Source organism: Cynocephalus volans, chromosome 5, assembly GCF_027409185.1.
Source record: "Cynocephalus volans isolate mCynVol1 chromosome 5, mCynVol1.pri, whole genome shotgun sequence".
NCBI lineage: Eukaryota > Metazoa > Chordata > Mammalia > Dermoptera > Cynocephalidae > Cynocephalus > Cynocephalus volans.
This window is the reverse complement of record NC_084464.1, coordinates 62921726-62934003: the sequence shown is the minus strand read 5'-3', so window position 1 is coordinate 62934003 and position 12278 is coordinate 62921726. Positions and strand designations below refer to the sequence as shown.

At 43.3% G+C, this 12278-nt stretch overlaps 1 protein-coding gene across 1 annotated transcript in view; it reads right to left on the bottom strand.

The window, feature by feature from the left end:
- Positions 1-354: 354 nt before the first annotated feature.
- The window catches only part of PAQR8 (progestin and adipoQ receptor family member 8), a 48000-nt gene continuing 36076 nt past the window's right edge, over positions 355-12278 (bottom strand). The window contains exon 2 of the mRNA XM_063097628.1: positions 355-3479. Within this exon, the coding sequence (XP_062953698.1) occupies positions 2365-3429 (1065 nt within the window). The 5' untranslated portion in view covers positions 3430-3479 and the 3' untranslated portion in view covers positions 355-2364. The remainder of the gene's footprint in view (positions 3480-12278) is intronic.

Below are 12278 nucleotides of genomic sequence, written 5' to 3'. Positions count from 1 at the left end.
CCCTACTTCAATGTCTCTCAAATACCTTTTATAAAAAACTGCGGGGTTTTTTTTTGTTCTTAATTTCTAACCACTTGGGGGGCCAATATTTGTCTAAATTAAAATAAAAATTGTATGGCAATATCTCAAAATTTAGCGCCTCTTTCTGTACTTGTCATGCCACAGGCTGTTAACAGTGTGCAGATGGCAGTGGTCTCTGGATGCACTTGAGGATCACTGCTCTACCTCCTGTTCTCTTTTAAAAAATACCTGGATTTGACCTAAAGATCTCTGTCCACCAGGACCACCACAGTTACATGTAAGAGCTTAACTTATACCCTCCTCCCTTCCCTCTTTCTTCACTTCTCCCTTCAACTTTTAAAATAGTATAGTCTTTGCATCCATAATAACAAAAATTTCAAACACTCTCTAGTCCCAGTTTTAAATTGACTTGCAACAAGTTTGCACAATTAATTCCCCCATCCCCTCATTCAATTCAACCCAATCAATTTTGCTAACTTTATTTGCTGTGAGTTTGGCCTACACACCAGAAGCTTGTGTAAGACACTTGGGTAACATAGAAGTTCAGATATTTGAGAATTAACAGGAGAAATCTATCTAGGAAAACAATGTGGCCGACAGGACACACGCCTTCTTCATATAAAGATTATAGGAAAGCTTCAGTTGAATGTCCTTTTTTTGGCTATTTAAATACAGATCAAAAGAGTCATTTGATTGATAAAGAATCCTAGCTTTCTGAAGTTTCTTTCGTTCACTGGTTGCAAAGCAATGAATTCTTTTTTTCTTATCCCCATTGCCCCAAACAGAAAATTTCACATGGGCATATATTAAGTGTTCATACATTTCCATTTATAAGGCACAAAACCCACAAATCTCTCAGAGAAAGGAAGAAGACAAAGAGGTGAAGACAACAAAGTAACATAATAGAGGAGGTTCATCAAACTGGAGTTAAAACCAACCACTTCCCTTTTTAGTAAATAAGAGAACTTACACTGATAGGAAATTAGCCTCTGGGGAAAGGGCTTCTCAGCCCTTCTTTTGCTGCAGCTTCTTCACTGGATTAGTGCAGAAGTCAGTACTCAGAGAGGGCTGCGTGGCCAGAACACCAATCACAAGCACCACCTAGCCCACTGAGAAGCTGCCGGACAGCCATGTTCTGAACAGCATTTTGGGTACATGGTGCAAGGTTCACACATTCTCACCCAAAGGAGGCATTTGGACCAACCCACAGTGAGCACACATGCTTGGCTCTCCTGGGACTTGTTCATTTTATGGGTTCTGCTCTAAGCTGAGGCAGAACAGCCTGCCTGAGGACTTTGAACAGTGGTAGGCCCTTCATGGGGTAGCATCTATGGAGGAGGCTGGACCTTGGTTTCCTCTGGAAATAATCATATCTCTTTAGGACCCTTAGAATCAATTCACCCCAGCAAGAGCTTTTTACACATGCTTGTCAAAATTCCCTGAAGCAACCCCCAGATCAGATCTCCTGGCCTGTAAAGCAGCCCCTAATAGCACTCAAGTAATCCGTAGTCCACAAATATAAAACAAAGGGGTCCCATGACACCAAACAGTATCCATGCTTATTGGCTGGGCCTCCTGATGGCTCTTGGCACTGTACTTTCTAGTACCATTTATATTAGTATTATATGAGAATAAGTTTCCTAAATGTCCACAGGGATCCAAACATTTCCTGGAAGAAGACTGCTTCATAGTCCTTTATATTACCGTGCAAAGTAGGAATGGAGTGAACAGCACTTCAGAGAAAACAGCCAGGCTGTTACAGTGTTACAGTGGACCAGACAGAAGGGAGCAGAAATCAGATGAACTGAATAATTCATTATGTCTAAGGGTTTCACTGAATCATCTCAAAGATTCTAATTTTTCCACCCTAGACAACTGATCCAAATTAAAGAGGGTCCTTGGGTCAATTTATTTGATTACCAAAGACCAGCATAGTAAGACGGCCATTCCAATAGGGTGAGGACCAGTGACTTTCTTACTTTCTAGTCCAATTTTATTATCCATTCAGCGCTAGGACTTGCCCCTGGAGGCCAAAGTCAGAATTCTGCTAAAAGTAGGCATGAAGATGGTTCTCCTTAATTCAGTGTCCCATTAATCTTAGCCAAGATTCCTTCACTTCCTGTGTCTTGTAAGACTATGATCCGTAAGGACAAGGAATACACCTTTTATTAATAACAAAACTCTTGAATCCTTTGGCTTTCAAATGCTGTAGCCATAGCATATCCTTGGAAATACGTACTAATTTAAAAGCCAACCCTTAAAAATAAAAAGTCAACTTCTGTTGTATCAAGTTTTCCCCAAATCAGAATGGGCTGCCTCCACACCTTGCCCCACCTGACAGTCTCAGGAATCTTTCTTGGTCAGTCTGGCCTTGACCTTGTGCCTCAGGAGGCCTGCGGTGGCAGCACTGCAGGCGGCCAAAAAGAAGAAGGAGAGGCAGGCCGTGTAGACGGACAGAGGACCGTGGCGCTGCAGGAAGATCTCCTGCCGCCCCTGGTAATCCAGGAGTATGGCCTCCAGCTGGGAGAGCGTGCAGATTGACAGAAAGGCATGGAAGATCTGATGCCCGTGGCCCACAATGTCACAAGAACCCGGAAAGTACTTCTCAGGCACGGGACAGGAGAAGAAGTAAGCGCTAACCAAAAAGAAGAGGATCTGGAGGGTGTGGTACCAGGCGGCCTGCTCCTGGCAGCCAGCCAGGTGGCAGAGTGCCACACGGTGTGCCACAGGGCTGATGTCTAGGATGAAGGCCAGCCCTGCCGGCACCACTTGACAGATCTTCCTCATGACAGGGTAAGGCCTCCGGTAACGATACTTGGCATAGCAACAGCCAGCACAAGATAACCAGCCACAGAAGGCAGCTGCTGGCAAGAAAAAAAGCCAGAACCGCTCGTACCAGGCCTGGTCGGAGCTGTAGAAGAAGTGGGCCAAGGCACTGCCATATTGGTAGACGCTCACGCCAACGTAGTCCACAAAGTAGAAGGTGTAGTGGGAGAGCTCCGACTTGGACTGCAACAGGTGGGCCAGAAGGCTGCACGTGAGGTAAGTGATTGAAGACAGGATAAAGAGGAGCAGGGGCAGGGAGTGGGTAGAGGCCCATGGCAAGGCCTCAGCCTCCGCGAAGGCCCAGAATCGCAAGAGGACGGCCAGGGCCGCCAGCAAGTGGGTCCACACGTTGACCACCTCATTGTGTTTCTGAAAGAGGCTGAAGAAGTAGTAGCGCCACTCGTGCCCTGTGGGGCGGTAGCCGGTGCGGATGTAAGGCTCCCGGAAGAGCTGGGGCACATCCGTTTCCGGGACGGTGCAAGGCATCTTGGGCAGCCCGTCCTCCAGGATCTTGGGCAGGCGACGCAGCTGCTGCCCGCTCACCGACAGCGTGCTCAGGCGCTCCAAGATGGCGGTCGTCATGGTGGCCTCGCCGGCCCTCTGTGCAGCGTGGGCAGCACAGGGGGCGCAACCTGAGGAAAAGAAAGGAGAATTGGCAAGACTGCAGTGAGACACGAACGAAGCTAAGACGGCCAAGCAACTGTGGCTCTTCTTCATGGGACGTGGCTTTCTGGTGCAGTAGGGGAAGCAGGGAAATATAGGTAGGTAGGTTCTGACTCTTATTTTCTTAATCTGTACAGTGATGGAGTTGGACTAAGATCCCTTTACTGCCCCCAAAGTCTGATTCTGTATCTACCCCACCCTACACTGTGAGGCAAAGACACGTCTTGTATAATGGGAACGTTAGCCAACCTAGCATGACTTAATGATATCAATGATTTAATGACAAAGAAGATTTAATGCTATCTAGGTTACCTTTAAGGGTATGGGGTTTTTAGATGTTATTAAAATGTAATCATCAGGCAGGCTCTAATAGCATTAAGTATTATAAATATTATGTTGAAATAGAATTATAAATATTGATGTTACTAATGATAGCCTACATTTTTTTATCAGCACCACACTCAGCCAGTGAGCTAACCGGCCATCCCTATATGGGATCTGAACCTGTGGCCTTGGTGTTATCAGCACCACACTCTCCCGAGTGAGCCACGGGCCGGCCCCTTAGCCTACATTTTTTTAGCACTCACTCTTATTAAACTGTCCCGTAATTTCACTGGTAACTTGAAAATCTGAGGTAAGCAATTGACTAAACCTCAAAGTAAGGACAGGCAAGTGATTCATCAGTTAGGTTGGTGAAGACCAGTGCATATTCTGGGATTTTTTTTTTTCTTTTTAGACTCTTGAAAAGTTTATTAACATTATTATTACAAGAAATTATTCAACTTTTCAGGCTTTATGAAGTTTTTGTTTTAAAGATTAACTTTAATACAAAAGTCCTCATGTTAACCAATTAGACATGTATAAACCTTTTAAAATGATATTCTGGGACATTTTAATAGCTAAAATTAACATGTGGCTTAAATTTAACATAAAATCTAATTACAAAGATTGTTCATTTTCTTCTTAAATTACACTCTGGAAAGCAAGTAGTTTTGAATTTGCCTGTCCTAGGTACTCAGTGAATTTCAGGCCTCAGAAATGCTAAATGTACACTTGGAATTTCTAGGTGACGGATGAGCCAAATGAGCACAGCAATTATTTAATAAAATATTTCATAAAATGGCTGCAAATTTTCATATGGAGTTACTAGGCAAAGAAATAGATTTTTCAGCCTATCTACAGTTACTCTCTGTACTCTATATTTCCTAAACTCTTTTCCTCAGAAAAGTTCAATACCTGATTTATCTAAATGGTCCCCTTCCTTTGGAGACTCTTGCCTGGAAGAAATATAGCAAGTGCTGCTCAGGGTACTACTAATTTTAGTGAAGAAAATGTAATCTTCCTATTCACACTTAATATCAAAAAGAGAAAAAATACCTAATCAGGTAAAAAATGTAGGGAATGAAAATAAAATTTAAGAGAAATTCAGGGACACCTGGAGTCAAGCCCTGATTTTGCTACTTGTTGGGTGACTTTGGGCAAGTTATAGAACACTGTAAGCCTGAGTTTTTTCATCTGTAGAATGAGGGTAATAATTATACATATTGTATGGGTCATTGTGATGGTTAAATGAGAGAGTCAAAACAAAAAAAAGAAGTGGATAGTACTTTGCATGGCCCAAGATACGTGCTCAGGAAATGTTAAGTATTGCTGTTATTTTTATTACTATAAGCTAGGCTCTGTTCAAGATACTAGGTACTAAGGATATAAAGACTGGTAAGATAGGCTCCCTGCCTTTGAGGAGGTCAGAATCTACTGGAAAGACAAACAAGCAGGAAGTGACGACAAAAATGTGCACATTAAATGTTCTACTAGAGGCAAGCACTGGTTTATAGGGTCTCTGAAAAACACAACCAAAATAAAAGGCAGGGTTGGGGGCAGGGCTCTCTAAGTAACCTCTGAACTGAGTCTTGAAGGAAAAGTCAGAATTCCTGAGAGAAGATCAGGTGGGAAGAGACTTCCAGATGGACAGAACTTAACTTTACTCAAGATATGGTCCTCACTATGCTGAATGTTTGTCCCCTCCAAAACTCATGTGGAAGTTTGATCCCTAATGTGGCAATGTTGAAAGGTGGGGCCTTTGATGAATGGATAAATCTATTCATGGATTAATGGATTAATTGGTTAATAGATGACTGGGCTATCACAGGAGGGGCACTGGCGGCTTTATAAGGAGAGCATGTGAGCACATTAACCGGCGACTTGCTCTGTTGCTATGTGATTTCCTGCACCACTTTGGGACTCTGCAGAGAGTCCCCATAAGAAGAAGATCCACTCCAGATGTGCCCCCTTGGCTTTTGACTTCCCAACTATTAAAACTGTAAGAAATAAATTTTGTTTTCTTATAAAATTACCCAGTTCAGGTATTCTGTTATAGGTGACAGAAAATGCACTAATACAGGCACGGAAAGCCCAGAGCATCTGATAAGGTCATAACAGTGTAGTTTGCAGTATGACATTGATGCCAGAGAAACCTGAGCTCCAATCCTGAGCCCTATCATCAACACAAAAAGCTGCATGACTCTAGCCTGAGCTTTGTCATCTGTGAAGTAGAATTAATGATAGAGAAGCTGCCTCACAAGGCTGATGCAAAGACTATGTGATGTAATGCCTGTAAAGCATTTAACAAAGTGCTTGGTTCCGAGTCTGCAAAGACATTTGCTATGACTTTGACCATGGCTGGTGTGAGACGCAGGAATGGTTCATGAGTGGATTGCCAAATGCCCCCTCTGTACCTTGTACCTACTTCTGTTGCAGCCCTGTAACCCCATATTGAGGCATTCATTTAGCCTGCACCTACCAGACAGTGGCCTCCTACCAGGAATGGGCTACAAGCTAGTGGTGCTCAATACAGAAATTAAGGACACCAAGAGAAATGTATTAAGGATTACGGAGTCATCCAGAAAGAGAAACACAAAAAGGGAGTATGTGAAAAAGAAAATGATCATCAAAACACCTTAATTGATTTTAAAAAAAGGAAAATAAAGCTAAGCAGTGCTTCAGCTATCAGCCAGCAGAGGGATCTGAGTGCCTGGGAGTTAAGTTCTGGATGGAAGCTTCTGCAGCCGACCTCGGTGGCTGAACTGCAGGAATCAGCCTGGGATATGGAATGACTTTTCAAGTTGTTCTGTTGCTGTTAGCAACATACAGTCTAGGGGAACTGGACTTGTTGGACCTCTATGGAATTAAGGTGCTCTATTCTTTAGATACAGGCTTCTGCTATCTCTTATGAAGCAGAGAGGGAAATCAGGTGAAATTACTACTCTAATTTTATGTTTGGGAGAAACTGAGGTGAGTCACTGGGGATATGAAGCGAGGGATAAGGAAGCAAGAGTCCTTAGGATGCTCCCAAGTAGGCCCCATCTACATGCCACATAAAATCAGGGTATTTCCATCATCTTTGGGCACCCAAACCATCAGACAATTCTGCACCCAGAGTTAAATAATACATAACTGCACAATTCCTAATTATCTTTGTATCCTTTAAAATATCACGTAGCAGGTTCTTACAAACTGACAACTCAACTGAATTTCTGAAGACTGAAACTTGGGGTTTTAGATGTTTAGTGGATGGAATCCAGCACGATTCAGACCTGGGAACTAACTGACATCTGTCTGTTCTGAGGGAAAAAGGACAGAGTGCAATGCTGCCTTATTATTGGTCTCTAGAAAACCATTGTTAAGGGATGCCTCAACCCCTACTGACCTTAACATATGCATTCTGCTTCTGTACAAGTCGCTTGCTAAAATAAATGGGGGAATAAACAGAGTAGCATGGCCAATGCCATTTTAGACGGCTCTGCCATTTTAGCCTGAAAAGTCCCTATGGGGAATCCAGGGTGGGGAGGGGCTACAGGGCTACCCACAAAATTAGCTTATGTATTGCCGGCTTGCTTGCATTGGCTAGATTGTGTCAAGTGCAAAAAATTCCCGCCTAGCTAAAAATAAAAGCTGCGAGAGGTTTCAACTCGGGGCTGCGTTCCTCAATTGGCCTGCGTATCCCTGGCTGCCAGAAATAAACTCTTTTCCTTTTCCTATTACCCGGTTCTCGTGGGCAAATTTCTTTTACCCGTTGGATGTTGGCCATAACACCATGACTGCAGAGCTCTAACCAAGATAGTTACTGCAGTCCTCATACCACCAACCTCCCTGATAGCTTTATGTATACAAATCCTTTTCAGAAAGTTATTTCTACTTAGCTCTTAAAGTAGGAAGAGGTTTACAGAACTAAGAAGTAGAGAGATATAAGACCAAGAGGATATTAACTTTAACTTCCAAGAAAAAGGTGCACACACACAAAAAAAGTTGACAGAATCATCATTTCTGTTGCAAATGAGATCTTTAAAATGCAGCCACACTAGTCTGAGGGTCTCCTTAATAACTCCATCCTCTGGAGTGTGAAACCTGATACCCACAGAGAGACATGGTAGTCAGGGACCCAACCCCCATGGCCTCCAACTAGGAATATGATTCCTTATCTCCCTCAGCAATGAGGGTGTTGCAGAGATCTAAGTCTTCTATCTGTGGGTGAAAAGGACTTGAATTTCCCTTTGGAAGTGCAGGGTCATGAAAAATTCTAAACTTTGGTAAGAAAGAGAGGTGGTTATTTCTTTGTCCTTTACCTCTTCCCCTGCCGTGAAATTCTCCCTTTGTCTGACAGCAGCCAGCACAGTGTAAAAAAATAATCTACGTGATTCATTTTCAGAAAGGGGTCGCTGAATAGATAAAGTTCTCCTTCAGATGGTAATGAGTTACCAGCCCTTAATTGTTTACTTCAAATGGATAAAATTGTCCTTGAGATGGTAATGAGTTAATAGCCCTTTATTATTCTCTTCATTTCCTAATGTTTCTCTTTTCACAGGGTTTGGGGTGGGCCTTTTTCACGGGCTTGTCCTGAGCCCTCAGAGAAATTTCCTACAAGGGGGTAGTAAATTGGGGTACTTTTAGACATCTGGGAAGATTGTGCACCCCTAGTACTCTCAGCCAATGAGGAGGCGGGGGCAGGGACTTGCACACTAGGAAATAAATTTCTTGTTACAGCCTTTTTCCGTGTGCCTGTCCGTCAGACACCTGAACCTTGCAAGGCCGTAATTAAAGTCTCCCTTTGCTGTACCTCATGTCTCCGTGTCCATCCTTTGGCCTTGGATGGGTGAGGGCGTTTCTCATATACAGCCACAGTGATGGTAATGAGTTATAATTATTTTATCATCTTTAACCTCGGAAGCAACTGTCTGGTGGGATCTGACCAGCCCCTTAGACAGGCCTTACTTTGACCAAGCCAGAGTGAGCACTGTTTCCAGAAACAGGCTTCAAAAAGGGCCAGCTGTAAAATTTGAGCCTGTTTGGAGGAAACCACATATTGGCATCATAATGTGGAGACAGGCACACACCTCCTAGGCTTCCTGTGTGGTGGCTCTGAGTAGGGTCCACTCCCTCACTCCTGGCCTCTGTCCCCATGCACTCCTACCCAAACTGATGTGGCTGTCAGCTGACCAACATGGTACCTTAGAATGATCTCCCTTGCACAGGGTTCATTCCAACTCCTGAACAATTGAAATTTAAATCTTACTTAAGAATCTTCATGGATAAGTTCAAGTCTTAATCATTTTGATCAGCCAGAAAGCTTTTTCAGAGCAAGAATTATCTGCTCAACACTATTCCAGGCCACAAAAGCCACAGAGGAAGAATAAAATAAGAACCCTTACCTCAAGAACCTTATAAGAGTCAAACTTTGTGAGTCAACAGCCAACATCACCAGATGGCACGGAGTCAAGTGTACAGTGAAATACAAACAGGTCTCCGCAGAGCAGAGCACGCTTGGGGCACGCTGGGGCAACCATGGGAAAAATGGACTTGTGTTAGGCCTGGAAGGGTGGGTAGACAGCTTAGACAAGTGAGGATTGGGCCGCCTTGGTGGGTCTGTGAGCAGAGGGGCTGATGGGGAATAATGAGGAAGGGAACGGAGTAAGTGCAGTGGTGTTAGTGAAGGTTTACGTTTGATGTTGAATTAGAAAGATGGGAATCATACCTCTTCCCTGAAGCTTTTAGCTTGTTTCAATACTTACCTCCCTTGAGCTCTGCAGGATTCCCACTGCTAATCAATGCATCCTCTCTTGGCTTAAATGACAGTACCCTCTCTGGCCCTGCCTCAATTTTCTTCTGCTGCATCTCTGTCAATTGTGGTGTTCAGAGGTTCCACTATCTGCTCCTTTTTCAGCATCCATGGTGCCTCTAACACAGGTACTTCTCCCAGGCCCCTAGCTTCAGTTAATACCTGTATCAGCTAATTCCCAAATATGCCTCCAGCCGGATCTTTCCTGAGGTTTGGATTCAAATATCCAACTGCTCTGGATGTGTTCAACTGAATGTCCGAAGGGCACTTCAAACTCAACATTTTCAAACATCTCCTCTAGCTTAGACTTGACCCTTTCCCTACATCTGTCTAATCAGCCATCTAGGCCTGCAGATTTTATCTCAGCATTTCTGGAATCTACTTGCCCTTTCCATTTCTACTGCTCTCCCTTAATTCAGGCCTTCAAAGTAACTTATGTGGATGATGGCAACAGCAGTCTCATAACTGGCCTTTCTTCCTTAAGTGATGGCTCCTCTGCCTCACATCCCCAACCCTCACTTCATTCTCCAAAGCACTTCAGGGCAAGTTTAAAAATAGAAATCTGACTGTCACTCCTCTCCTCAAAATCCCTCAGTAGCTCACCATTATTTGTTTATAACACAAACTTTAAGTCTTTAGCATGAAAACACCCCCTTTCTCTGTTGACCTTCCTATTCCAGTCTCCTCCCCTGGAGCCCATCTCCCAAGCTGCTTTGGGGGCTGGGATCATAATGCTAGGAATTCTTCAAAAGTTCCACACTCTCTATCTCTGTGCTTGCAACCTTAGTATCTTCAAGCCCAGCAACTCCAGCTTATTTTCAACACTCTGCCCAGAAGCCAGCTCTGCCAGGAAGCCTTTCCCAACTGGGTTGGGACTTTCCCCAGCTCCCACCACACCCCGGCCTTGCTTTCCCCAGCACGCTTCTTTCCTGGGGCCACGATCACTGGTTTACTCTGCTCACTTCCCCATTAGCCACAAGCTCCCTTAAGCGTCCGGGACTATATAGTGCGGAAGTCCCTGTGTCAAAAATAGTATACAGCATATGGAAGATACTTAATAATTATGTACCGAATGAAGATTTCTTTGGGCCCAGACATATGGCACCATTTTTCTCCTGCTCAATTCCCAAACTGTTTCCAAGGTTGAAAGAAAAAAAAAAAAGTAATGGGTTGGGAGTCGGAAAGTCTGGCTGTTAATATCTGCTCTACTCCATTAGCTCAGTGGCCATGCCTGAGACATTCAACTACATATTGTCATTGTCCTCATAGGGTGGGTGGGAGGTGATTACCTGTCTGCCTACTTCTCAGGAAAAAAAAAAGATAATAAATAATAATAAAATAGGCAGTAATGGAATAGTACTTTCAAGAGGCAAAACATGCCCATTAAAGTCCTAGTAATATTTGGAATAAAGAACTCATTGAAAGGTATTAGTTAACACACACACACACACACACACACACACACACACACACACACACACACACACACACACACACACACACACACACACACACACACACAGTCTACCTTATCATTAACTTTAAATTAAAATGAAGAAGGAATAGAAATTTTTTGTTACACTTCTGGAAATCCTCACAATTTCCCTACCCCAACTCCTTTAAATAGTTTTTAAGTAGAATCAGATTATAATGAAATTGGGATGAAAAACTCTATTTATTGAATATGGTTATCTGTACCATGAATTCATCTAACATTTATAAAAAAGTGTTATAATATGTTATACCATGACTTAAACTATGTAGGTCCAGTCTTAAGGCTTTATGTCAAATTATTTAGAAAAATTAAAGATAAGGAAAAATGGAAAGAGAAACAGGGTAAATCCTGTTTATGGCAATAACTTGAAATTTTAGCCAAAAATTGTGCATTTAGGTGATCTTTTTAAAAGGAAATCACAGAACTAAATAAATATTCTGAATGTTTGGTTTTATTGACCTAGATTTGACTGATGAAAGCTACCTAGAATGCATTTCCTTTTCAGCAATGTTAAATAAAACAATGAAATGACATCTTTCTGGTGACGGATGTGATTCCCTGAAAATATAGTAAAAATATATGTCAAGTGCTCCTAAATAGCCATTTAACTTTCAGACAGGAGCTGCATGGATGAGCAGAACAGCACCTGGGAGTGTCTCCAATCTCCTGAGGAACAGATTTCACTGTGTATGACAGGTACGCCTACTGCCCTTGCTGCTTCTTGCCACCTCCTCCACCTGCTGGCTTCCCTCACAGTGAGGGCTCCAAGGTGGCATGACCACTGTCTGAGCACGGGTCATCATCTCTCACAGGAACCTCTGTAGGACAGAGGAAGTCTTTCTGGTCCCTACCTGAGTGTCTCAACTGTCCTCGAACCATCCCCCATTCTGCTACTTTATTTTGTATTCCAGTCATTCCATCTTCTCAGGTCTTTGTGCTTCTCTGCATGACTAGAATGCCCATGCTGCTGCCGCCCTCTGGCCAATTTCTATTCATCCTTTATGTCCCAGCTCAAATGTCCCCCGTGAAGCCTTCCCCTCAGGTGCTCCCTTGCTTATACTGCCACTGCACTCATAGTCCTCCATTATACACTTTCCTGGCTATACACCTACAGTGTCATGGCTCACATCATATGTCTGCCCGTTAAACTGCAAAATCCTT